Source organism: Tyto alba, unplaced genomic scaffold, assembly GCF_018691265.1.
Source record: "Tyto alba isolate M040663 unplaced genomic scaffold, T.alba_DEE_v4.0 Super-Scaffold_6, whole genome shotgun sequence".
Lineage (NCBI taxonomy): Eukaryota > Metazoa > Chordata > Aves > Strigiformes > Tytonidae > Tyto > Tyto alba.
Window position 1 is genome coordinate 16269262 of NW_024881327.1, and position 26845 is coordinate 16296106.

Below are 26845 nucleotides of genomic sequence, written 5' to 3' on the forward strand. Positions count from 1 at the left end.
ACATAGTTTGAGGACAATGTTTAGTATAACTTTTGTTTAACTTGCTTAAATCAAAAAGCTTTACTGGAAGAGCACATCTTTATTAATTTCTTCAACTGGTATTGAAAGACCTGAAGGTTGTTAAATCTTTCTTACAGTAACCTTCAACAAAATCAGGATAAAGGAAATCTGATCATCTAGATTAATTAATTATTGGGCAAGTTGATTTTTGTCCACTGGAAGTGAAGGCATTTGTGGAGGTATTAAAAATAGGAAGGAAAAAAAGAAGCAAGATCCACTACATTTTCACAGGTCTTCCTTTACATATCACAAATTATTAAACATGCAAGTAACATATTGGTTTGTTTTACTTTAAGGATAATCCTTGAGTTTAGAAAGTTGTTTAGAAGAACTTGTAAAGCGCAATTCCTCAACCCTGTACTGTTTTTCATTTCCCAATTAAAAAAAATAAAAATTAAAAAAAATCCCAAGTTGCTCAAATTGCAAACATTAAAACCTTTTGCCAAGCCATATCCCCCTAGTTTCTTGAGATCACTTACAGTAAGAACTATTTCTCGGATGTTCTTCACATAAAGCATCACATAGTCTTTGATATAGACTTCTCTTTCAGCATCAGGTATGGAGAACCAGTTGCTTGCAATTGCTGCTTCATTTTCATTGTTGCCACTCCACAAAATAATTGATGGATGGGATTTTAAACGCCTTACCTGAAATACAACTTAGAATTTCAGAAGTCAAGCAAAATTACTTCTCTTAAAAAAAAAAAAAATAAATCATCAAATCACTTTATTACTACTTGAATTACAAGTCCACATGCATATTACGTATGCTGAGCCTACAATACCTAGTTTTATCTGTGCTGTTCACTATTCCCTTAGCTTTCCAACAGGCTCAAGCTTTTGTAATATACACTTAGAGGGGCAAACTTTTAATATGCTGACATATATCTACCATATGCACTTGTGTACCTCCACTCTCATCTACTCAGCCACGTGTGAAGGGTAAATTCTGTGCTAAGGGATGTTGCAACCATTACAGCTCACTCTCAGTGAATGCTCTTAAACATCCTTGAAAAGAGGGCAGTTTGGACATGAGGAAGGCCTGTACCTCTCCTTGACTGACTACTCCTGCACGTAAACTAAAGAGGATTTAGCAGGGTTACATTTTGTATCTGCTACATAAAAGTACAGTAACAAACACTTCCAAATAAGCATTTTTGGAAAGCTAACTTACACAGTCAGTCAATCAAAAATAGATAATGGGAAATAGAGCTTCAACACACAGACAAAATACCTGATGAGAAACTTCTGCTCTTACGGATTCTAAATATTTTTCGTCAGTTGGATATAGTGCACATGCAAACATAAAATCCTGCCAAATCTACATGGAAAAGGAGAGAAAATACAAAAAAAAAAAAAAAACAAACACCTGTTAGCAAATCATTTTACATACTTGAAAAATATATGGTGATTGGAATGCACAATCCTTTGTTCAGACAGAAGTTATTTATCTCAAAAAGAGTTAAACTGAAATGTTCTAGTTGTTATTATTGGAAAGTATCACCAAAAGAACCACGGCGTCCATGGGGTTCAGTAAGTGCATACTCCACTGTGGTTTTCGTCAGTATATTTACCTTTAGGAATTAGATCCTGACAGGCTTCACTGATGAGTGGAATATTGCTCAGTAGATGGAGTTCAATAATTTTCAATGGAATAATTAGAACCCATGCACTGCTCAAATGTGAATGTCAGCAATCTTCAGCTGAACAGAACAATTTTGTATTTACTATTTTGCAGGTGTAATACCAATCCCCATTACTTATTAAAAAGAGACATTAATTCTTCTTATGTGGTATCGAGCACACTTAACAGATGTTCAAGTGTACTTGTTAACAAAATACTTTCATACCAAATGCGCAAACTGATCTTAAAAAGAGCAATTCCTACCCAGTAAGAAGGGCAGAAAAACTAGATCCTGTAACAACACAGCGATCTTTCTCTTCAAAGAAAGATCAAGTAGATACCACTAGAGAACAGCAAGCCTTTCAACTCAGCAATGAACTCCATTTGTACCTTGAAGGAGAAGAACTACAAAACGGGGGAAAGGAAGAAGCTCAATGAGATGGCTAAGATTTCTTGTTTTATCTGTTCTTGTTTTTAAACTGCCATAACTTTGAGACCCATGGTACTATATTTCCAGTGTTAATGGAAAGATCTCCTGAAGAAGCACATTAACCCAATGGAGTCTATAGGAGACTACACTTTTCTGAACACCATACTACATAAACAAGAGAGAGAGAGCCAGACCAGCTCCTCATACAATTGCATTTTCCTCGCAGTAAGAACATGCTTTTCCATTACTCTTTTCAGCATACGTTCCCTAAGAAAACTGAAGATAGGGAACAGGACAGTGGGAGGTAATGGATCCACTAATAATTGTTACACAGCTAGCACTGTACAAAAAAAGCAAAGCTATTCCTGAAGAATCACTCTGAATCTTTCAGTGACTGTGTAGAGTCAAAACTCTCTATTGAAAGAAACTTTCGCTATTTCCCTCAGTGAGCTATCACTGGTTTTCCTTAAGCACAGTTTGACTTCAATACAATTTTAAGCCTTTGCAAGACCATCAGAAGAAACAAAACCAAAAGCCCTCCACCCCCTCCAGAATAAGGGTCTGATTTTCTGCATCTACTTGCTATTTTGGCTGCTAAATAAGATCTAAATCTTCCACTGAGCACTGTATAGCCACAGATGTAAGTGGCCTACTTAGGTGCCTAGTGTCAAAAATGAAAGAACTGTAAGTGCTCAGAAGCCCTGAAAATCAGGACACTCATTCAGATGACTAAAATAGATGTAACATTTTATTTTTTTTCAACCACACACAGCAGAAGGCAGCAAGGTAACAATTCTGTTTTCCTGCTTTTTATGCTGTAGAGTAAGACCAAACACACTTCTTGGGATTTTAACACCAGATGCAACTTGGCCTTCGCTCATCTAGTCACTATTTCATCAAAACTTATTAACATGTGCCTCCAAGCTCATATAATCAAAGGTACACATCTAGAATTATCAGCATTTGCAGCAGGTGTTCCCCTTACAGCTACAGTTATACTCAATTATAGCTTGTTCAAAATGGCCCTTTGGATAAGGTCTTCGATGCTTGGCTTCAAGCCAAGTGAAATATTTTTGTTTAAAAAGCTTGAACGAAAAAAACCCCAAACCTTTTCAGCTATTGCTATAAAGGAGAAAATACTTTTAAAGGAAATAAAATCTATTTCCACAGCAGAGGAAAGCATAACTACATTCTTTGGCGTTTTGACAATTCAGAGGTGGCTGAAAGCACAAGACGCAAATACAGCAGGCCTTAAATCCTCATTGAGGTCAGATTGCAAGGCCTTTGCTCTCAATCTGGGGCATATACTCAAGTACTCAGATTCTTCAGCAGGGCTATTCTCACATAAGTAATTCCTAAAAACAGCTACAGGGCCCCATAGTCTGGCTGCTGTGGAAAAAATATTATTCAATCTTGTGAATAATCCGCCTTCCATGCACTACTTGTTTCACAACTATTTGTCTGAGTGTTGCAAGTCCCTGCTGATGACTACAGTCCACAAAAGTTCTTCTACCGTGCTCATCGTTACAGCATGAACATCATCTTCCTGCATTAAATGACATCACTAGTACCAGTTCCTTAGCCGTTCATTTCTTCTCTCATTCTTTCCCAAGAGAGTAGGAAATGTAGAACTGGGAGAGAGGTACATAAATATAAAAGAGAGGATATAAATATAAAAGTTTTTGTCTGAAAAGAGCTAGAAAGCTAAAGGACAGAAAGTTATAGCCACAGTCCTGTTGTTCTGATTTAGGGAAACATAAGGGTGGGGCAGGTGGGAAGGTGGAGGGGAGGGGAAAGACAGTGGGGAGAAAAGGAAGGAAGGATGAAGGGGAGATTCTGGTCTAGGAAGGAAATTTGGGATGCCTGAGGAACAGAGTTGTAGCCCTAGTTACAACAGAAAATACAAGCTGGGTTTCTAATAAAAAGTCTCCAAAATATCACTCCCAGTTTCAACAGCCAGCCTCCATTAATCAGGAACCATCCAAATTAAAATTAAAAGAAAAAAAAAAATCAGGTTGATCTGACTTCTCAGGTTGGTACTCTACAAAGTCCTTTGGCAAGATGGCTAGAACTTCTGTATTAATTCTCTTATGCTGTTCAGTTAGAGTGGATTTTTATTTACAGGTTCTTGCCAGTTTTTAAATGTGTTCTGTGTTTATTGTTTTTACCATTATTCCTATTTCATCACAGATATCGTAAAATTCATCTTGTTCATATACTCCTCCTCCCCAAACACGAAGTGCATTCATGTTAACATCTGCTGCAGACTTCAAGAGTAGCCATAATCTGTCAAATACAAAAACAAAATCTATACAAGTTTTGTGAAATTTGTATCACTTAGGAGTTTCTAAGGTTATACACGAAAAAAAAAAAACAAACAAACCCAAAACCACCCAAACATCACTAGCAGGCAGTCTAAGTCTTATAACTGATACAAACCAGACTATTTTGATAACTTCTAAGCCTGCATGTCTGGACAGAGATCTCAAAAAGCAATTTTTAGTGCAGAAAAAGTACTTGGTCCTGTTAACACTTACGAAATAGATGGAGTGACACAGGCAAGTAAGTGCTTTTACAGAAGTACTGGCAGGACCAGATTTAGAAATACTGTATTTTATTAATTGGGTTGTTTTTTTCTCCTTAGATATTACTTGCTTTAACTATCAATCACTTGAATTCAAATCCTCTTTTAAACACGTTTGGAAATCCATATTCTCCTCCTGAGTTCCACAATGCATAGCAAGAAGGGGGGGAGTGACAGAGGGAGGAGGAAGACTGAGACTCTGAATCTCATTTTAAGGGATTCAGACTCCATTAATTTTTCCTTAATCATGCTGGCAGCCTCAGAATTGAATGTGAATGCACACTGCAGCACGCCCCGTTGACCTGGTTCCCCAACTACCCAGAGCAAAGCTTAGACAAAGTACAGCATGGCCCCCATCCCATCTGCATCTCTGGGGTGCTGTGATATTGAAATCCATGAAGCCTGGACCAGAGGGGGAAAACGGGAGAGAGGCTACTATGCACTTATGTGTCCCTGCACAAGACAGATTAGGACATGGCTGAAGGGCACTTCCTCTGAGTACCAATGAACGTGTCCTAGGCAATAGGATCAGACAGCCTGAGGGTCATCCCTAAAAATACCCAAAAGGCCAGTAACCTGTGGACAGCAACCAACCACATTCCCATCAGTTATTGTACTTACATGCCTTGAACATCACTCAAATCTATTAATGATAATTAAGCCCTAATTCCGAGGCCTCCAACCCACAACAATTAGTGTCCGACCTTGAGAGGAGCTCCCCATGCTAGTGTCACCCTTTGATGGAGGGTGGATAGAGAATCAGGAGGAGGGAAACATGATCCTTTCTCTTTAGAGAACATCAAATGTGGCTTACGTGTCATAGGTCACTCTGTCCTGGAAAGAATCTGCTGGAATCCAGTTCGAGCCCTTAATGAAAATGGGTCGGCCATTGATTCTGAAGTAGAAACTCAGACCTGGTGAGCCAGGAATAGGTTCCTGAACAAGTTCTACTGTCCGAAAATAGGCCTGTAAAGACACGAAACTTAGATTTAAAGCAGACAAAAATTAATTAAAACAAAATAAATAAAGAAAACCATTACAAAAGGGATTCAACTGAACATAGCTTAGAATTTGTCAAGGAATCAAAAGACATGGTCTCATCTCTAAATTCCTGCTTGATTAAAACACTGTAACAGGGCTAAAAAGAATCCTTCCAATAAACCTGTTCACTTTTTAAAGTTACTATTAAGAGAGATAGAGAGAAAGCATGCACAAATGAGCATGCATGTCCACACGTGTATATATGTAAGAGACAGGTGCATGTTTGGTTGCTGCAGAATTCAGTCAAAAGTCCAGCTGAGGACCAGCAAGAGGAATACAGCGGTTGCATTAGATCAGACACACCATTTAATCTGCAATTTTCTCCTTACAGAGGGAGACTGAAACAGCTCAGCTGTAAGTCTCGTCCCTTAATGCCTAACTTCAGGTTCATTCAGTAAAAGCAAAATCTTTTTTTGCTGCCCTGAAATGATGCCTTTTTAATAGGTGCAGCAATTAAATTAAAAAAAAAAAAAAAAAAAATTCAAGCAAACACAAATGCTGGTTTGGAAGTGAAGGGCCCTCTGGCCATCGCAGCTGTGTTTGAACAGCATGATCAGCTGTAAGGTTTCGGAGAGACCAGTTCAGCTAAATAACCACTAACTCCGTGTAAGGTATTAAAAGTCATTCCAGATAAAAGCACTTCTCAAGCAGAAGCCAAACTTCTGTGGGGGCTCTTTCAGCCTAATATCTAGTATTGTGTACTGCAGATGCCGAAACGAGAAAACATTCCTCCTTCCTGCTACAGGTAGAAGAAAAGTTCTCAGGAAAACATTCCGGACTTTTTCTGCTTCAGTCAAAGCAACAACACTGCTCTGAGGGGTATCCTGATTGCACTGACATAAACACAGTCAGTTCCACAGTCATGAGAGAACAGTTAGTTGACTGCAATAAGACTTTGCACTGATCCCTTATCTGTAGAGGTGTCTTCCCCACCTGCCATGAGGCAGATGCAGAGCAGCTGCCATGTTCGGCTCCTGTGCAGCTGCAAAGTATTACAGAAAACATCTCTTTCAGGGAGGCTTTAGACTTCTTTTTCTCCTGCATCCTTGTTCCAGTTCAACTTATCTAGGCCAAAAAGAAAAAGCGTTTTCTTTCTGGTACCTGTTGCTCATTGTCATAGGGAGAGAACTGGGAAGTTAAATAAAGTGAAGGAAAGCTAACAGTGAATTTCAGCCAACTCACACCAAGCAACAAGTCTGGGACAGGAGGGCAGGAACCTCATCTTTCTGAGACTATCCCTAAAACAGCAACCACTCCTCTCTCAGATGAGTATTTGCTATACCTTTTCAAAAGGTCAGCTTGTAGAGTACAGCCTGTTCTCTCTCTGCCACAAGGTACAGTTGAGACAAGTATCTGTTAGTAAATGAGGCTAAAATTATCCTAGTGAAGTGCAAGTGATACACCTGTCTTTAGGATAAAATGTAATTCTTCATTTCACACACCCAACAAGGCTGAAGTTCAAATGGGAAATGACTAATCCCACTGTGAAACTGTGTTTTTTTAAACTTTCAGCTTATCAAAAATCATACAGATAGACAGCAAATTATTTCTAGTGGTAGAGAAGACAAAGAAAATCACTGCCTTTTTTGCCTCCTCTTTGGTGCTTCTCAGTCAACTGGACAATTATTAATTAAACACTCGGACACAGACAATACACATGACAAACTAGATGCAAGACTGGAGGCTGCAGATCACTGACCTCAAAGTAAACCCATCTGCATCATGGCAATGACCAAAACATAGAAACTGAGTGAATAAAACAATGGGACTTGCCCCAAGTCCTGCAATGTTTTACAGCGTTGCCCCAGGGGCAACTGTGGATTAATGGCAAGCAGGGCCCAGCATCTGTACTACTGAAGAAATTCTCAGCTAGAGAAAAACTACCAAGTCAGACCACTGACAGGACATTTCAGACTCCCTGTCCAGTATCTCTGTGCACATATACGTGCTGAGGACAGTGTGCCATGCCTTTTTTCCACTGTGATCCCACTGCCTGCTGGGTTGGTTGAATATAGACCAGCATGATAAACTTTGCTTCAGAAAAAGAGTCCTACACACATTCCTAGAATTTTGCAGATTTATTTTAACATGAGAAGTTGAATTAAAAAAATAACCAGCATCTCAAAACTTTCATGGTTACCCCAATTACTGAAGGCTACAAAAGAAAAACTACAGAATGAGTATTACACTAGCAAAAAAGTTCTGACCTTCCTCCAGTGAATTCAATTACTCTGAGAAAAACTCCTCAGTTTCCAGTGTAGGTCTTTTTTGTGGCAGAAAATGGAATGGGATTTATAGTTGGAGCTCCCAAAGTACTTGGGAGGTACTCTTAATGGATGTCATCAGGCAGGTTAGGACTGTATTAGAGTACGTTGATAATGGAGTATTTATATTACTAACAGAAGTAATGTGATATTGCTTTATTCAGGCTCAAGTGGAACTCATGCAACTGGCCAAACCTAAGGCAATCTGAGAGGCTGAAACACCCAGCCAGGACCACCCCCATAGCAGGAGCAAGAGGAAAAGCTCCTCAGCCCCATCTCACATTCCCAGGTCACCAGGGTTCGGTGCCTTTGTGTTCCCATTCCATTGCTCCCCAGGGGCCCACCTGGAAACACAGCACCTCTTCCTGTTCCTACAGTAGCTTCCTTCTGCCTTGCGGGGTAAAAGAAGGGCAAGGGGAGACAACTAGCATCTAGCATGCTTGGTTACAAGCCTTTCTGGCTACTGAGACCTTGGCCACCTTGAAATCTGAACGATAGACTGATCATTTCTCCCTGTCTTGAAGCACACAGAGGAGGCTCTCTAGCCACTACAGACCAATCAGCTGGCTCTCTGCACAACTAAGAAACAGATACTTGTCTTTTTAAGTCATATACAAAGGCTTTGTATCCAGTTAAGTGACCTGTGGATCACATTTGGCATTCCCAGATTTAGCAGTAAGAAAAGTAATAGGGATGAAGATGCCTAGAGCTGAAATAAGATCACAGAACGCCCCAGTGACCTAACAAATTAGCACGCAGCATGAAAGCGGTGTGAAAACTACAAAGCCAAAAGGAAGGACTTCTGGAAGTCACACTAAAAAGCCTGGAGGGGCAAGAGGATGTAAAGAGAAGGAGGGAAAAAAAGCTAGAGGTTAAGATCTTCCAAGTACTAAGAGAGCCTTATGAAATAAAAAACTCTGATTACCGTGTTGAAGAAGTAAGCATACAGAAAGATGGGGAAACAAAATCGAAAAGCAAGCAGATGCCTTATGAGGCAATGAAAGAGGTAATAAATTCCTTGATGTAGGCACGGCAGGAGAAAAGCAACTTATCAATAGCAAACAAGACTGCATAGACCTTCCCTCAAGAAAACAAATTTCATTCTGAGATAATTTCTGACTATGACTTTGTTTCATATTACCCTGAGAAACAAACTCTAAACCAAAGTATTCAAATAGAAAAACAAAACAAAACCAAAACCAACTCTGTCCTGGATGTTGGCTTTATTCTCTTTTGGTTTTCTGATCCTCTCAACAGGAGTAAGTGCGTGCTTCCCTCAGGCAAAGAGGTTCCCAGCACAGCTGGCTAGAGGTCTATAGAGCTCCTGAAAGTACATAATGGGAAGCTACCCAAAAATATTCCCAAAGGATTAGTTAATGTTTTGGAAACTACTTGTCGTGGTTTAACCCCAGATAGCAACTAAGCACCATGCAGCTGCTCTCTCATTCCTCCTCCCCCACTCTGCCCTGGTGGGATAGGGAGGATAACTGGGAAAAAAGTAAAACTCACGGGTTGACATAAGAACAGTTTAATAACTGAAATAAAATATAATAATAATAGTAATGAAAGGGAAGACAAAAAAAAAAAAAAGAGAGAGAAATAAAACCCAGGAAAAGACAAATGATGTGCAATGCAATTGCTCACCACCTGCTGACCAATGCCCAGCCAGTCCCTGAGCAGCGATCAGCCCCCCCCAACGCTGAGAACTCACCCCAGTTTATATACTGGGCATGATGCTCTATGGTGTGGAACATCCCCTTGGCTGGTTCAGGGGCCAGGCTCCCTCCCAGCTCCTTGCCCACCTGCTTGCTGGCAAAGCACAGGAAACTGAAAAATCCTTAACTTAGGATAAGCACTACTTAGCAACAACTAAAACAGTGTGTTATCAACATTATTCTCATGCTAAATCCAAAACACAGTGCTGTACCAGCTAGCAGGAGGAAAATTAACTCTATCTCAGCCAATACTGGGACACTAACTTGTCAGAAACCAGAGCAGTTCAAGTAAAGGGTAGCCAAATCTGACATAAGACCAAGCTGTGTTTTCTCACACATACAGCTCTCGCCCTTTAGTTTTCACCTGTCCAAAGTTATGTAGATACGCATATGGAGACAAACCACTTGTGAAATGTCTCACCCTTTTTTTTTCCCTTTTTAAAAAGAGGGGTGGGGGTGAGAAATGTGTTCCACCTGAATACGGTACTAGGTGGACATCAGAACTGACAACAGAACAACAACTTTCAGAAACATTTATCCTTTATTGTATCTCCTGAGCTACTCTGAGTTCTTATTAAGTAATATGAATGTTGCTATTCAGTTCTGCTGATATGAGAGCAAATTGTGCTAGAACATGAAAAACTGCAAATGGAGACTTTTTCCACTCGTACAGCTCGGGGCGGGGGATGGGGGTGGTGGGCTGTGTGTGTATCTCTCAGAATCCAAGACAGAGCTTTGCACAACACGTGAAGGAAGACTAGACTTTACACTATGAATCTGTAAGGGCTTCATATGCTAGTTAATTTATAATGCCCACTATGTGGTGCATTTGCTTTTTTTCCCATCCTTCCCCTTAAGAAGAAAAAAGAGAAGAGGCTGCTGGATATCTTTTGTAGACCATTAAGTCCCTATGATCACATGCCACAGGGTTCTATGAAATATCCTGATGCAGTTACCTGAGTGGAATCAATTAGTTTTCCTATCATTGTGCAGTTTTCATACAGTAACAACTGAATTTTGCTTTTTACAGGCATTCTAGCCTACAACCAGTTTTTCCAAGCAAAATATACAATGTTTATTTGGTGTGGTTTTTTAACTGCTTTAAAATTAAGTTGCTAAGAATAGCAAAGAATTATTATTATGATTTCATAATCAAACTAAGGGCTAGCCCTAGAAAGACTAGGACTCCAGAAGCTACTGCTTTTCACAGGATTTTTCACATGCACAAACATTACAGCAAACAGTAGTTTTAGATGCCCGGTGACCACATTAGTTTGTAGTGAAGCAATACACATCAGAACTATCTAATAAATCTGTAAATTTACTTGGTTGTTTCCATATGTTAATGGCATAAGGAGCCCAGTCTAATTTCTATGACTTTTTTTTTTTTTTCCCAATGGACAATTTAAAATTACCTCTTCCAGGCTTTTTAGTAAAAAAAAAACAGGTAATTATACAGTCAGTGTGTTGCAGGAACCCTTATGCAAATATCCCTAAATATTGCTTTTATGGTCCTATTTAAGATGTGATCTCTTCTTAAATCTGAAGCACATCTACCACATTATAATAAATTCATGTATGTTAGCTTTTTAGGAATGTATCTATCTCAATTTTTTTAAAATTTGAACTAAAAAGAAAAAACTCAGTAATAAACTTTCACATAATCTATAGAAATCTAAGAGGGTTTTTCAGTGCCTGATACATCACATTTAAAAGTACTTTTTTTCATGAGATAGAAAACTTATTAAGTAAACATCTTTTCCTTTTTGAGGTTTCCAACTAACTGTAAGCCATCTCTGAGTCTGAATGAGAGTAAAGGAGTTCACAGAAGCTGGGTCTACCAGAAAACAGGTAAACATACACTGTGACATTAAAAAAACCTCTTGTTTCTCATTAGCATTTTCACATGCATATTACAATCCAGCAAAATATTTAAGACCTCCAGATATCTGCTATGCAGAGCAGATGCCCTAACAATAGCAGTGCAATATCAGCTGTAACCAAGCTGAAAGGCTCACCTTTGAAAACTTCTCAATCTGGTATCCTGTCTCCATGATGAAAGTTGTTGTCATGTCGTATCCAGTTTGCTTTCCATGTCCATTTGGCCACCAAGCCTCCACCGTAGAACTCTTGAACATACAAGAGACAAAGTGAGAGCAATATGTATAAAAAGAGATAACATGCACCTTGGGGCTCAGATATCACAGAATGGGTTGGGCTGGAAGGGACCTTGAAGACCATCTAGTTCTAACCCCCCTGCCATGGGCAGGGACACCTTCCCCCAGCCCAGGTTGCTCCCAGCCCCATCCAGCCTGGCTGTGAACCCTTCCAGGGAGGGGGCAGCCACAGCTGCTCTGGGCACCCTGGGCCAGGGCCTCATCACCTGCACAGGGAAGAATTTCGTCCTAATAGCTAATCTAAATCTACCCTCTAACAGTGTAAAACCATTATGCCTTTTCCTGTCACTACACTCCCTGACAAAGAGTCCCTCCCCATCTTTCCTGTAGCCCCCTTTAAGCACTGTAAGGCCGCTATAAGGTCTCCCCCCAGAGCCTTCTCTTCTCCAGGCTGAACAACCCCAACTCTCTCAGCCTGGCCTCACAGGGGAGGTGCTCCAGCCCCCTGAGCATCTTCATGGCCTCCTCTGGACCTGCTCCAACTGGTCCATGTCTTTCTTATGCCAGGGGCCCCAGAGCTGGGTACAGCACTGCAGGTGGGGTCTCACCAGAGCAGAGTAGAGGGGGAGCATCCCCTCCCTTGACCAGCTGGCCACAATTCTCTTGATGCAGCCCAGGGTACAGCTGGCTTTCTGGGCTGCAAGCACACACTGCCGGTTCATAGTCAGTTTTCCATCCAGCACTACTCCCAAGTCCTTCGCCGCAGGGCTGCTCTCAGTGCACTCCTTACCCAGGCTGTATTTGTGCTTGGAATTGCCCCAACACATGTGCGGGACCTTGTGTTTGGCCTTGTTGAATTTCATGAGGTTTGCATGGGTCCACTTCTCAAGCCTGTCCAGGTCCCTCCGGATGGCATCCCTTCCCTCCAGTGTGTCAACCGCACCACACAGCTTGGTGCCATCAGCAAACTTGCTGAGGGAGCGCTCAATCCCACTGTCCATGTCACCGACAAAGACGTTAAACAGCGCTGGTCCCAACACTGACCCCTGAGGAATGCCACTTGTCACTGCTCTCCACTCAGACATTGATCCATTGACTGCAACTTTTTGAGTGTGACCATCCAGCCAATTCCTTATCCACCAAGTGGTCCATCTGTCACATCCATGTCTCTCTAACTTAGAGACACGGATGTCTTGTGAGACAGTGTCAGAAGCTTTGCACAAGTGCAGGAAGATGATGTCAGTTGCTCTTCCCTTATAGCAATATCTTTCAATTACCACAAGTCTAATGAGTTTATGTGCCTCAGCTGAGCCATGGTAGCTGGGATCTCTCCAGCTGCAGTTCTGAAGTGAAAATTATTTAAAGACAGAAATATGATTTCTTCCACTGAAGTCCAGGCAACCACTTCATCTTGTGTCTACAAAGGGTTTTGAGCACACATACACATGCATGCGCACGTCTAGCTGATACCCCTCAGCTGAGGTACATGGATAGAACCTTCCTCCAAAACTCAAATATCTGTGTCAGGAGCAGACATTGCTCACCAGTGTCTGTAACATGACCCTCCTCTCATTGACCCTTTTACCTATCACATAGAACATTCAAAATAGAGGTGACACTTTTCAATAATATATGACCATACTGACTGCCTCACTTAGGTCAAGCTTTTGTGTCAAACTGTAAGTTTCATTCTTTCTTTTCAGTATCTTCTGCTTTTTCTCTATGCTTTTTGATCACATCACTAGTACTCCATAAATTTTACAAACATCAAAAAACTACTTCTAGGATGACAGAATGATTTAATTTTCTCATTTTTCTCGTCACAGAGTCATATTTATATCTTCATTCCAGCAGCCTACTTCTGCTGCTCAATCCTATTGCCAACATTTGCCAGTTGAGTGCACAACACAAAAATCATGGAAAGAAAGCAATAATGCATGCAACCAAACAATGGAGGGATCAGCACTGAATAGAGTCATTAAGGAGTGCCTCAATCTTTTCAAATAAAATGAGGCCAGAGAGCAGCCCAACAATATGTTTTGCTGTACCATACTTGGACACAATCATTAATTATCTACTAATAGCTCAGCTTCCCCAACATAGAAATATCATAACTACTTGTGCAGAAGTACTAATCTCTGTGTTGCACGGATACAAACGGAAGCACAAAATCAGCGTGTGCCTCAACAACAAGGGAGCGTTCGCAGCTGCCTGGCATGGCTGGAGTGTCTCATTGGCCACTAATGATGTCATCCTCACGCTCGCCATTAGCTGATAAGCAAAATGCTGTCATGTTAGCAACACAGCACTTTGTGTGGCACTTGCAGGAAGACTCCTGCACATCTCAGGTGATATACACCACTACTGACTTTGCAACATAATCTGCACTAAATTCTCAACTAGAAATGAATTTCTGGTGAAGTCTCAGTATTCAACATACACCACACAAGCCTGTTGTACAGAGTAAGGGCTCCCCATTAGGCTCATCGATACATGAGAACATGTTGCAGGGCTTCTCGTAAAATCAGCTGATGTGAATTCATGCAGCAAAACCTTTTGTGTATAAAGAATAACAAAACACTGTTGTCTCTGCTCTGAAGGAAGTGCTTCCTCACAAACTTGCAGTCATACTCTGCTAACAGATTTCTTCTGAGGCTGGGGGTGGGGCAATTAAATAAACTAAAATAATTTCTAAAGTTTCACATTGCAGTGCCTGCTTAATGTAATCCCTGAAAAGGCTAAGCAGAGATTAATGATTGTTTTAAGTGAAACTGGGTATGTGAAATTGCTCGTGCAACTTGCATGTCAGAAAACAACAATGACAAAAATCATATGTTTGTATGCTTCTGTGCTTTCAGGTCAAAGTAAAACAAAGCACATAAATATGAAAATAGTTGAGTGTGTATACTAGAACATAAATACCCTGCTTGCTTTTAATGCATGCTTTTTCTCTACTCAAACAACTGACAAGAAAACTTGAGAATACACACATAATGCATTCAAACCATGGAAACAAATGCAGAGTTACACAGCAATAGAGAAAATCAGTAGAGCCAGTAAAACATACAAAGGTTTGAGGGCAGACTCTCAAACGTTATTAACTACCAGAATTATCAGAAGCCCCAGATTCCTGCTCCCAGCGCACTGCTCACCCACAGATCTAACGGTGCCCTGTGGCAGCAAAGCAGACAGCAACCCCTGTTACACTCTTGGCTCCAGAGGAGAACACCAGCAGCTGTGCCTGCCAGGGCTCCCGCCCTGCCCCCTGCCCCGGGCCTGCCGCTGTCAGGTTCAGTTCTGCACAGTCAGCTCTACCAGCGCCCTGCTCGCTGAGCAGGAAGCCAAGACAAAGCTCATGTATCTTTTTGCCACGCTGGGCTCACTGCCGAATTCAAGACACCTACCTATTTGTCAACTAGAACAGACACAGATGTCTTCATTTCTCAAGCCTATATATCTTTTCTGAAGTACACCTGTGTGATAAAAGTCAACAGTTTCTAAAAAAGACACAAACAAAACAAATTCTGTAGAAGTTAAATAAAGTTGGTGAATTAAACCTGCCACCAGATAGTTTCCCAACCCTCTCTGAAGGTAATCAGACCAATTCTTTTCTCTTTCATCACTGGGGGTGTATTCATCATTTTTCAATTGAGTACTCTCCTCATTAAAGCATCCTTTACCTCCCTAAAATTCCTCCTGAGTTTTGTCTATCCAAGGGACTACAAGCTAGCATAAGGAAGTACTACTCAACAAAATTTCCACCAACCTTACTGTGAGACAAGTCCTTTATAGGGGTCTTTTGCTTTTATTTATCTGAAAGAGTATCTACTGAGAAATTTGAGGAATTTTTCCTCTTTCCTGGGAGAACCATGCTTACCGTAGTATATTCTAGTCCCAATCAGTTCAGTAAACAATAGCATGGGAGACATACCTACTGTCAGTTAAGTGAAGTGACACAGGATATCCAAAGGTTATCTACCTCAATAGCTCATTTAACAGTGGCTGGTGACGATGTGATCTTTTTGTTTTGCAGTAAGGGAAAGGCTTTATCATCTTTCTGACACTGAGCCACGTAGCCCCACAAACACAGATTTTTAGCGAGGAAAAGAACAGTTCTCCTATACCATACGGGTACAGAACTTTTAGTAAAGTCAGGAACACAGTAAGGAAGGGGAGGCAGGCCGAAAAGTAGCATGGAGGCAGAAAGACACATTGGAAACCAGGGGAAACACTTTGCAGTTGGCTAGGGTTCCACACACACCTCCTTACCTTATTGATGTTTACAAGCAGCACAATACTGCCTTCTCCAGGTTGAAGCTTCACACTGAATGTTTGCTGCGTTTGCAATCTGGGAATGTTCACAGTCACAAGACCTGCAACTGGCTTGGAGCTGACTACATCAAAAATAGACTCGATTTCAAGACTCCACTGCTGAGCACTCTTTACTAAGTGAGGGGGAGAAAAAAATGGGAATTTAGGAATTGTGTTTATATACCTATTAGCTAACATTATTTCTCATCAAAGAAACAATTCAAACACCTCAGATTAAATTTAACAATTTTCAGGCTGTGTTTGAACCAGACCTACAAGGTTAATCATCTCGATTAGTGCATTTGATATCTGTGTTTACATTTACCAACTCAGAAGAGAACTACATGATATGATTTATGTTTTATAAATCTCTCTTTTTTTCATTCAAAAGCCACACAGGTGTTTGTCAGAGTTCTGTACAAAAGTCAGAGACCATGACACCAGTCAATTCATCAGGAAGGGGTTTTTTCCCATCAACTCCCATAGACATTATATTTTAGTCAGCACTCATATGAACATGGTACTCTTTGGGAAAGATCGTAATCACAACGTAATCACAATCACTTTTGTTGATGAAACAAAAAAAGTATTAACAGAAAATGAGCTGAATTCATCCCACAGTCACTAAACAAAATGAATGGAGTTATGCTGGGGATGAATTGGGCCCATTGTGTTTAGACCTGATGGGCTGTATCTTTATGTCCCTTCTGCCACAGAAGTGTGGTGGAGGAAACAAGTTAATGACTTCCCTGAGATCTCTCTACAGTAACCTCAGACCATCCTCTCCTTCACAGAGTTTACTGAATAAGGCAAGCCAGGGTGAAGGGTACTCATGATTCATGTGTAAATTTCCCATTAACTTCAGCAATTAAATTACCTATCTACAAACATAGCCTGGCTAATTCTATACTTCAAATATTCCAGATGAACATCTAAGCAAAAGCAAGTAAAACACAAAACAAGGAAAACTAGAACTAAGACACATTTTGTATACACAAATTACTAATCACTTACTTTCTCTTTTCATCTATACATTCTAGCTCTCTTCCCTCCAGGAGAGAAAGAGAGCTCCCTCCAAAATCAAAGAATTACATTGTGATTTTCACAGCCTTTTCTTGAATGAGGAGCACAGAATGTGTTCCCAAGTTTATATTACACCCAGGACTACCCAGGGAAGACCGATTTTCAGAAATGTTGAAGGAGTTAAAAAAACGCCCACCCCACAAGGGTCAGCCATTACAGTATGTTTTCCCTCCCCTCCAAGGGCATACAGAAATTCCAGCTCACTCTTAACTGCATGAACTGTGGGGTCTAGGCACAGAAATCAAGAACAATGAAGCTTTTACAGACTCAGTGGTCAAGAGGCTATGACACCAAATCTGATGAGCAACACACCTGCATAGGCAGCATAAATTCAAGTTGTTAATTTATTCTTTATTTTTCAAATGTTATATTTGAATACTAATAAGCTCTGGCTCTGGTTCCAGACCACTCTGCTGAATGAAAGAGGTTTGCTCTTTCTGCTTATCCAGAGAGCAAGACTTTACCTACCGGAAGGTGGAGGTGTGGGAATGTGGGAGGGACCAGAAAAGATTTTTTACTGTAACAAAATTTTAGAGAGCACACAGACCCTGTGATGGGGCTTTCCATGGAAATTCCAGTCACGTTAATTCTAGCTAAGACCTGCAGCTATTTCAGGAAGCTTTAAAAGCAGCCAGGGAGTGACGTCTTCCTCTTTTATTCATACACAACAACTCTATTCCCAAGGGCTGAAATTCAACCCAGTGCAGAGGACTCACATGCTAGCCTTTACTTCACTGAAGACTGAGCTCAACAGGCAGTGAAAGAAAGCATGCGGGTGGTCTACAATAGGGCATATTACCATTTACAGAAAGTTTCAACAGAAAATGAACTACTTCTGCTCAGCTGCAATGATCTTCAGGACAAAGGAGATGAAAATCAAAGACCAGGTCAAGGGAGGAAACCAGTTTGGTAAGTTAGGTAGCAGGAATGCAGGAGGCTATCCTCTCAAATTGCAGCCTCAACAAATTATCCTTGCATAGCACGACTGCTTTTCTCTCTCAGACTTCATGTTGTGCCCTGAAAACTCAGTGCTCTTGAAACTCGGCTCACTGTGCATTTGTCTTCCCAACACAAAGCTAGACTCCCATAGCAGCTTTGCCTTTGTTTTAAATAGAGGGGGGACAAAAGTGAGACTTATTTATTGGGAGTCTTGGGAAAAACACATGCCAATAATAAAGAAATTTTTCAAAACAGGAGAACAGGGGCTAACCTCAGCTACACTACATATATTTCTGCAGTTATTTGGGGTTCTTAAAGCGAAAAAAGATTCTGAATTCTAACATTTTTAATTACTATTGTCTGTACTGAAGTACTGTTTCAAGACATGAGAGGGTGTGCACTGTGTTAAGAACTACACAGTCATAACAAAACAACAGAACCTTTCCTAAATTGACAGTTAATTGAGTTTAACGATAAAATGGTTTATATTCCAAAGGTGAAACAACAATAAAAAATAGTAACACAACTTACCAAAGAAAGAAGTCAAAGAAAAGTAAATCAGGTGATAATAGTTATAGGCCTCAATCCTAACATCTTTCCAGATTCCTTGAGTGGGAAAAGAAGGGCCCCAGTCCCAACTAAATGAACACTGCTCCTAGAATACAGAATGATTGTTACAATTGCCTATTTTTCACACAGAGATTGATGCTGTAACAGCAATAAAAAATTATTTGCTATCTAGAAATGCACTGAAATAATGTTTCCAATTTCCATAAACCCAGAAGAGGCTACAATATTTTCTCTTATTTCTTGTCCATAACTTTGCTGCCATTCTGCTGCTATTATATTTATCTAATATACCCATATTATATAAAAAATACAGTTTTGTATTAAACATCCATGTATAGCAAAATCTTATATTAGTGAGAGAGCAAAACACTACCTAGCCCACCACTTAAAAAAAAACACAGTAAAGATCAAAAAAACAAGTCAGCAAGTTGCTCTCAATTCAGCTCAGAACTATCTTAGTTTGTAATGTCAGTATTTAATTGTATACCTAAAAGACAAAGCAAGCAGAAAATTTAAAAAGTTAAAGTATTCTAAAAGAACAATATCAGATTAAAAATTGTGAGTATTTCTGAAATACTTTATCTCCTATTTTTTGTTGTAACACCTCATGTTAGTACAAGGAAAGAGATGCATATGTCTGGTGTATTTGTGTAGTTCAGTCATGTTCACTACTTCTCCCCTTTTTATGGTCCTGTTATACAAAAACAAATGGAATAAAAACATGGTTGAGAAGTAGCTTAGTTCTGGTTCTTACATCAGAATAACTGTCAAAATTATAAAATGCTGGTCAGGCACAGAAGTATCTACAGTGCTTTCCATTTAGCTGTTTTCAAACTTTGTCAGACCGCTAGTTAACAAATCCCTTGAAGATATCTATTCAGCTCCTCCAAGCTTCACGTAGCCCCAGCCCCCAAAGCAAATACAATAGATCTCCTTAAAGTCTCATACAGTGACCTACAGTTCTAAATTTAGAGACTAATAATTTACAGCCGAGGCATACTAATTTTGGCAAACCACATTGCACAAGTCTAGCCAATCCCTTGCATCGCTGAAGTCAGCCTGCCTGCCTATCAAGTTGCAAAAGAGCCTTCCAGGAAGCAAGCACTGTACCTATTTCAAGTGTAAAACCAGGGACAACATATTCTTAGAAAACAAGTCAGATTGAAAGTCATTTTCCCTTTATGAAAAATAAACAAATGGATCACTGACAGATTGTCAGGTTTCACTAACAATATAGCATAGACCACTATCAGAAATAGTGTGTCGTAAGAACAATACGCTTGTATCACTGAAGTACATCACCAGTGAAAGGCTTCCATTTTGCCACAAATTCTTATTAAGACTTAGATATGTTTACTGCACTTAATACTGAATCTCAAACGTATAATCAGCTCTCCATTACTTTAAGGTGGTAAGCAGCCAGCTTACTTTAGCAATGTCCTGGTATGTTTGTTCACTTTTAAATGTGACATTGCTGCTGTTGTTGCCATGTACTTGGAACTAAAAATGTTTCTGGAAATGTCTGAAGCAGCTTCCAAGTACAGTCAAACTACTTCTTTGAGGAAAAGCACTAAGGTACTTCCTTACAAATGTAAAGGTGTAGTTCAGTGAAGCATAAAATCATTCCTGGCCATTTCTGCTCTATATGTAAGTCTACAGCTGCTTAAGTGCCTTCTTCCTTCCAAGCTCCTCCATGCACTGATTTCTAAGAAACACATTGGACTCGGATGAATTAACCAACTTCCTAAAATCTAGTGAAAATAAAAGTAGCAGAAAGTAGTAATAAAGACAACATCTGAATCCTGAATGATTTTCCCAGGATAATATGGAGTCCATCTTCCCATTAACAAATCCAAAAGGAAATCACATCCAGGTTTAGATTAACAGGTTTCCAGTCATTTTTATGAGGAGGCTCTAAAAGTACTTTATTGAAAATATTAAAAATTATTAACAAGAATGGCACTTAGGTGGAGACAAACATGAAAAAACACTCAGAAAAAGAAATTCCAAAATAAGATTACCTAGCCATTGTCTCTTGGTGCTGCAAAGCTATCAGAAATACATGAGATGATACTCAAATTATAGTTTACTTTGAGTAAGTTTAAACAGCAGTGAAGCCGTGTCTTAAATCAGAGTTTCTGAGCTTCGTTCATTTAATATTATCTTGTTTTTTTCACTGAATATGTACTTATAAGTCACACTTCACAACACTGTAATAAGATGAGAACATGTCCTCTGTTAGACAACACTTTTTGGGACATGCCAGAACTGCCCAGTATAAATAGCACAGCACACGAGCAATAGCAAACACTCACAAAGCTGCTTGGCTGAGATTTTTACAGCCTTGGCAATATACACTGGTATTTGCAACAGTGAACCCTATTGTCAGCATACATTGCTAAACCCACTCTGTGGATCAAAACGTAATGATTACACATTTCCCAATGCTATCCTGCTCTCTCAGCAGCAAGTCTCCTTGCTGACTCCTTAATGAAAACAGCCTTTTAAACATTCTTATCACCTAGATATGAAACTCAGCCTTCTCATGCCCCTTGTATTATTGACATGCTAGATTACAGATTTCTGGAGAGGACAGGAGAAGGAAGCTGCAATGAAAAACATGCCCTACTTATAAAATGACTTTGCAGGTTTCAGAATACATCTGTAAGGACAGCACGTGGTGCATTCCTCTTTCCAAGCCTGAAGCCAGAGACAGACAATTCTGCCCTTACCTTTCTGATGAAATTAGCATGGCACTCTCCTTTCTGCACAGGTGGAGGGCACGCCGGGGGGATGCTGTATGCTTTGTGACATCTGCTCTGCTCTGCTGCATATGAAATGGCTGATAAGAAACGGACTTCAACAAAATTGACCTCCTTGATCACGCTGGTAATATCAAAGCTCTAGGTCAAGGAAACAGAACGAAATCATTACAGCACTGACATTTATTTATGAGATTTATAATCACTGTTACATTGCGATTTTAATACCACACATATATTATTCAAAGACATCTGAACTGCAGTCTCAACAGGCTCTGATTTTGAAGAAAAATAAAAGCTACTTCCTAAGCCAAAAAAAGAAAATACACAGTAACATTCCAGATACAAGGAGATGTTTCTGGGCAAACCACTTTCCCCATACTGAGTCCCTGTTGCAGGCTGCAGCACTCTGCTTGCACACAGAAGTGCTTGAAGGATAAGGACAGCAAGAGAACCTTTACCGTCCTTATACACTCAGAACTCATCTGCATCTTTAGAAAGATACCTTGTTCCAACTCAGAAAGCTGGTCTATACAGGAGTCCTTCCAACTCACACTGTGCTGTCAGCTTATCTACCACAAAGCACTGAGCTGCCTTTTGCATGAATGCTGCAAAGCTGTATTTCAGGCCACCTGCACTCTTATCCCCAAAATGTACAAATACAAGTTCTACACCAGCACTAAGTAAAGCATTTGAGGGCTTCCTCACTGGCTCACAAAATCCCCCTCGGTGTGGCTGGAGAGAAAGATAAATGTTCGGTTTCAGAATTACCCTGTGCTATCAAGATAATATGGTTCCAATGGCTAATACCCATTTCTTCTTCACAGTGTTCATTTGTGACAAGCCAAGTCTTGGCAATTTTTTACAACTTATGAGCCGCCCAGCTACCATCACTTATGTTTGTAGCACACGCAGAAAATTACAAAGCAAATAGCATCCCCCATACAGAGCCTTCACAGAGTCCTTCCTGCAGACATAGTTGTCATGTGGAACAAGTGAACAAAGCAGAAGTCTGGGTCACGGTAATCCTAGACTCAATCTAATACAGTTCACTCTGGTTTTAGAGTGAAGGGCGTTTCATGAACTGTTACAATCTGAGACAGAATGAAGTTGCAGAAATAGGGGCAAAACAATATCACTTCCCAATTCTACAGAGCCTGCTACTGGTAATCCTTTACATACTCTCCAAATAGTGAATAATTATATTTTCATAAAATCCCTATGAAATGTCTTATTTTACAAATGCTAAAACTAAGTCACAGAGAAACTAAGTGATTTATCCAGGTCACACAGACCCAGGTGGCAGAATATAGCTCTCACGTCTCAGGCCAGTACCTCTGCAATGAAACCTGCCAGAGTGGTAAACACTGAGATATAAAGATGCCAGATTTCCTTTGTAATTTAGTTATTCCACTAACATTCTTCCTTTAACTTTTCCTTTTTTGATTCTTTAAAGGGAAAAGTAAAGATTTTCCCTTATGCTAGTACCCAGGATAATTTCATATTTTAAAGTTATAAAATTAGTTGGAATGTTTTTGCCACTCTCAAGATCATTCCATGATAAGTACTCTCATGCTGACATAGGCTAAGCCCAAAAAGAGGGCAAGACATAACACAAGACAGTGTTATCAAAAGCCCAATATTAAAAATAAAAACCCCTATATATATATATAAAAAAAAAAAAAAAGCATGGAAACACTTAAAAGGCTTTGCAACACAGGCATTTTCATTTCAGTATTCACATGTAAACCATTCTGATACCAATTAGTAAGCAGATTTGCAGCTAATATAAGAGATTTAAGCTTATGTTTTCTTGGAGCTGTGAGAGATCCCAAAAAGCAAGACATATTATTAGCTGAACTGATCCTCTTGCATGGGTCCACTCATTTAGAACAAGACACATTCACCTCTAGATCTGACCCTGCTGCTACTGAAAAGGTAAGTACACTTCTCTTTCTAACAGTTATCTGATTACACATGCAGTCCTCAGGTCCACGCTTTCTGTGTCCAAGGACCTACTTTGATGTGTGCCTGAATGCACTAAAAGTGCTCAGCACAAAAGGGCTTTGAAGAAAAAACAGAAGCACCTTCAGAAAAAAACACATTACTTACATATCTGTTGAACATGTTGTCTGTTCTCCCAAGAGTGACATTGTTGATCAGGATCTGTGCTACTGTATCTACTCCCTCAAAAACCAAATTCACTTTCTGCCACTTTCTACAGAAGATAGCATATGCATGAAAAACTGTTAGAATACTCAGAGCTAACAACACACAGGAGACAGACAACATAAAAATGTATGTCACCATTATCTTTAGCAGCAGTTGTATCATCTACCTCCAAAAATGTTTGACTTAGTGTGGCTACATTATATCTTTAAGTAGTCAAATTAAGATGACAGCTGAAGTGGCTCAAGTCTGCAACACAGCATGTTCACACACCCACCAGATATCAGATGGGCTAGCTTCCAATTAGCCTAAGTATTATCCTTCCTTAGCTGGCAATTCATAAGTAATTTTTAACAATTTTAAAAAAATGGGAAGAAACACCTACTGAAGTGTTCCATAGCAACAGGTTTGCAGCTGCACATTATTGCATAATTTATTAAATACAGAAGTATTAAGCAGATTTTGAGCTGTTGGATTAACTAGGAATTCTGTATGAAAAATGGCACAGAACTATTTTAGACATATCTTTACTGCATACCTGATGTCAAAAGAAGTTTTGAATGTCCTGCTGTAAGTCCAGTTATCCAGCGAGATCCACCTGTACATCACATCATTAAATCTATAGTATGGATCCTAATAACAGACCAACAACAAGAAAATTACAAACTTACTTAGTAATAGTGTTATTACATAAAATGCATCATAATATCCATTAGCTCTTCTTATTTCAGACAGCCTGCAAATGCAGAATCCACCTTCTTTAGTTAGTCCTAATACTCCTTTTCACCTTTGAAATAATACGTGAAAGCAAGGGTTTGTTAATATTTGACTTGACTTATACAGGCCAAAACTCATTTGCTATAATTATTCATCCTCAAAGCAGAGGGAGCAGGATTTGTTTTTACATGAGAGATGACTGGTCTGGAAATGTGGAAATGAAAAAAAAAAAAAAAAATTCATGACAGCTTGTGACTTAATGAGAGGAACAGAAACATGATCACTCTCATAATGACAGAGAAAGTAAGACTAATAGGATTTTAAGAGGCAAAGAAACAGCATTTTAGACCTCTAGGGACAGCAGTGAACTAATCTCTACAGTTTAAAATAATTGCAAATGCTCCAGTTGTTTCTTGTCAACTAGTCCTGATGTGGTAAAGTGAAATAAAAATGTTATATTTGGAGGAAGAGAGAAAGAGAAGGAGAAGAAGCAAAACAATTTGGTTTGTTGTGTAAAATTAAACTACTACTTTTCAGAATAATGCTGCATTTATACCAAATGTGTTCTTTTCCCTTTAGTCACACTACCCAGGAAGAATAAAGGCACAGCTGGTCTCAGCTATGTCCTCAACCTTTTTGGCTTCATACTGTATTTATCACCTTATGGTGGGTCACAACATTCCTCACCTAGGCTGAAGGAATCAGTTATGTGGACCTGACAACCCTCTGCTTTGCACATCATACAAAGGCAGCAGAAAGGTCTGGTGTGACATCCCCATGTCAGACAGTTCAGAGTGCAGGTATCCAGGTCAGTGACTGAGAGCTCGATCCAATCCTCTTCAGCAGCTGCTCAGCTGAACTGCTCTCCCAGAACAAAGACCAATCTCTTCTGGACTACATGACTCAAGTCCAGCTAAGAGCGAGCACAGCTGCATTACAGTTCCCTTTGACACAAGTCTTCTACAGTACCACCACAGCCAACCATCTGCCCTGAATATCCAGATTAACACTGAAGAAAATTTGCCCAGCTTTTTTTTTTTTATTATTTCTTGCTGAAGGTCAATTTTTCTCCCCGTTTCAGGAGTCAATATAGATAGATACCAATGACACTTCTGGATTTGAAATCTTCTGAAAAACATTGTTTCATAACTCATACTTGTTTTACAACTAATAGGGTCAGGTTCTGCAGTATAAACACAAACCTATTTACATAGTAGAGCAAAATCATAACATCTAAGTGACTGTCCTCAGCAGTATAATCTCTTCTGGAGTCCCACAGCAATATAAACATCGTTCCCTGAGCCCACACCGAGAGAAAGTTGTTGCCTTGCCTCTACATGCTATGCTAGATCAATCAAATTTCTTACTACAAGGGAGTAAGAATCAAGAAGGAAAGGTCTTGTTACCTTTACAGTAAAACTGTGATGTCTGTATTTGTAATATGGTGTATTCTCTAAAAGTTAAGTCATCATGAGCTTACCAGAACAATTACTGAATTTTAAGACATCCATACCATTACTTTTATATACAAAATGCTTTGGGAAATTTACAACAGCAGATTGTAAAGCCAAAATCAGTTTGGTTAGCGGTCAAAGAATTGACATCAGTACCTCAACAAAAATGAAGACCCTTTATAGAAGAAACCTGCACTGTTTCTCTACGAAAGCATGGATATTGAGATGTTAATGAAGAAAGACCTGATGTCTGGAGAACACAAAACTGGTTGTCTAGCAGTGAAGAGAAATGAGGAATTTTTCATCAGAGGCAGAGGTTACCTCATCAGATGGGCTTTTACAGCAGTTTACAAACAGAGCTTCTTGTTTAAATCTCAGAGTGTACTGCAGATGCATTTTCCTGAAGGGGCTTTCTTCTGCTGTATTAGTCTAAAGCGTTCAAACTTCAAGAAATGCCTTGACTGCTAAAATATGTGTCATAGAAGATGCTAATTAGCCCTTTCTGACTCACATCAATACTATTTCTTCTTCACAGGCATCCACCTTTTTAGATGAGAAGCTCCTAGTTCTGCATACCTTTATACAAAATTTAACAGCTTACTGATATGATTGCTACCTAACTAGTAAAACAGCTTATGTATCACACAGAAAAGCTGTTAAACGCTAATACTGGTTAGTCATTTTAAGCATGACAAATGTTGCTTCTTGTAAAATCAATCATGTGGCAATGTTCAAGCAATGCTTTTAAGGCAATTCTCAAGGTTCAGGAAAAATACATGACCACAACAAACTCCTGTAAGAAAGGAAAATGACTTCTCCAATAAACTTGTAAGATTATTGACTTTTTCATTATTAAATGCAACTGCTTTGAGTGCTGGAAGATGTACCTATAGAACTCAAATTGTTTGGATTTATCTGAAACAGAATTTCATCCCACATGAAATCAGCTCACATTAAAGTTGTTTATTTCAGAAAACTGGATGAAAAGACAGACAAATTTAAAACT

At 39.6% G+C, this 26845-nt stretch overlaps 1 protein-coding gene across 4 annotated transcripts in view; it reads right to left on the bottom strand.

Moving 5' to 3' along the window:
- MANBA (mannosidase beta) overlaps positions 1–26845 on the bottom strand; it is a 56387-nt gene that overhangs the window by 16410 nt on the left and 13132 nt on the right. For all 4 annotated transcript variants that reach the window (XM_032988435.2, XM_032988436.2, XM_032988433.2 and 1 more), the window contains exons 2-11: positions 24207–24301; positions 23612–23717; positions 21470–21640; positions 18699–18822; positions 16104–16279; positions 11736–11846; positions 5512–5663; positions 4282–4399; positions 1294–1380; positions 540–707 (exon numbers count right to left, since the gene is read on the bottom strand). In XM_032988435.2, coding sequence (XP_032844326.2) covers positions 540–707; positions 1294–1380; positions 4282–4399; positions 5512–5663; positions 11736–11846; positions 16104–16279; positions 18699–18822; positions 21470–21640; positions 23612–23717; positions 24207–24274 — 1281 coding nt within the window. In that variant the 5' untranslated portion in view covers positions 24275–24301. The remainder of the gene's footprint in view (positions 1–539; positions 708–1293; positions 1381–4281; positions 4400–5511; positions 5664–11735; positions 11847–16103; positions 16280–18698; positions 18823–21469; positions 21641–23611; positions 23718–24206; positions 24302–26845) is intronic.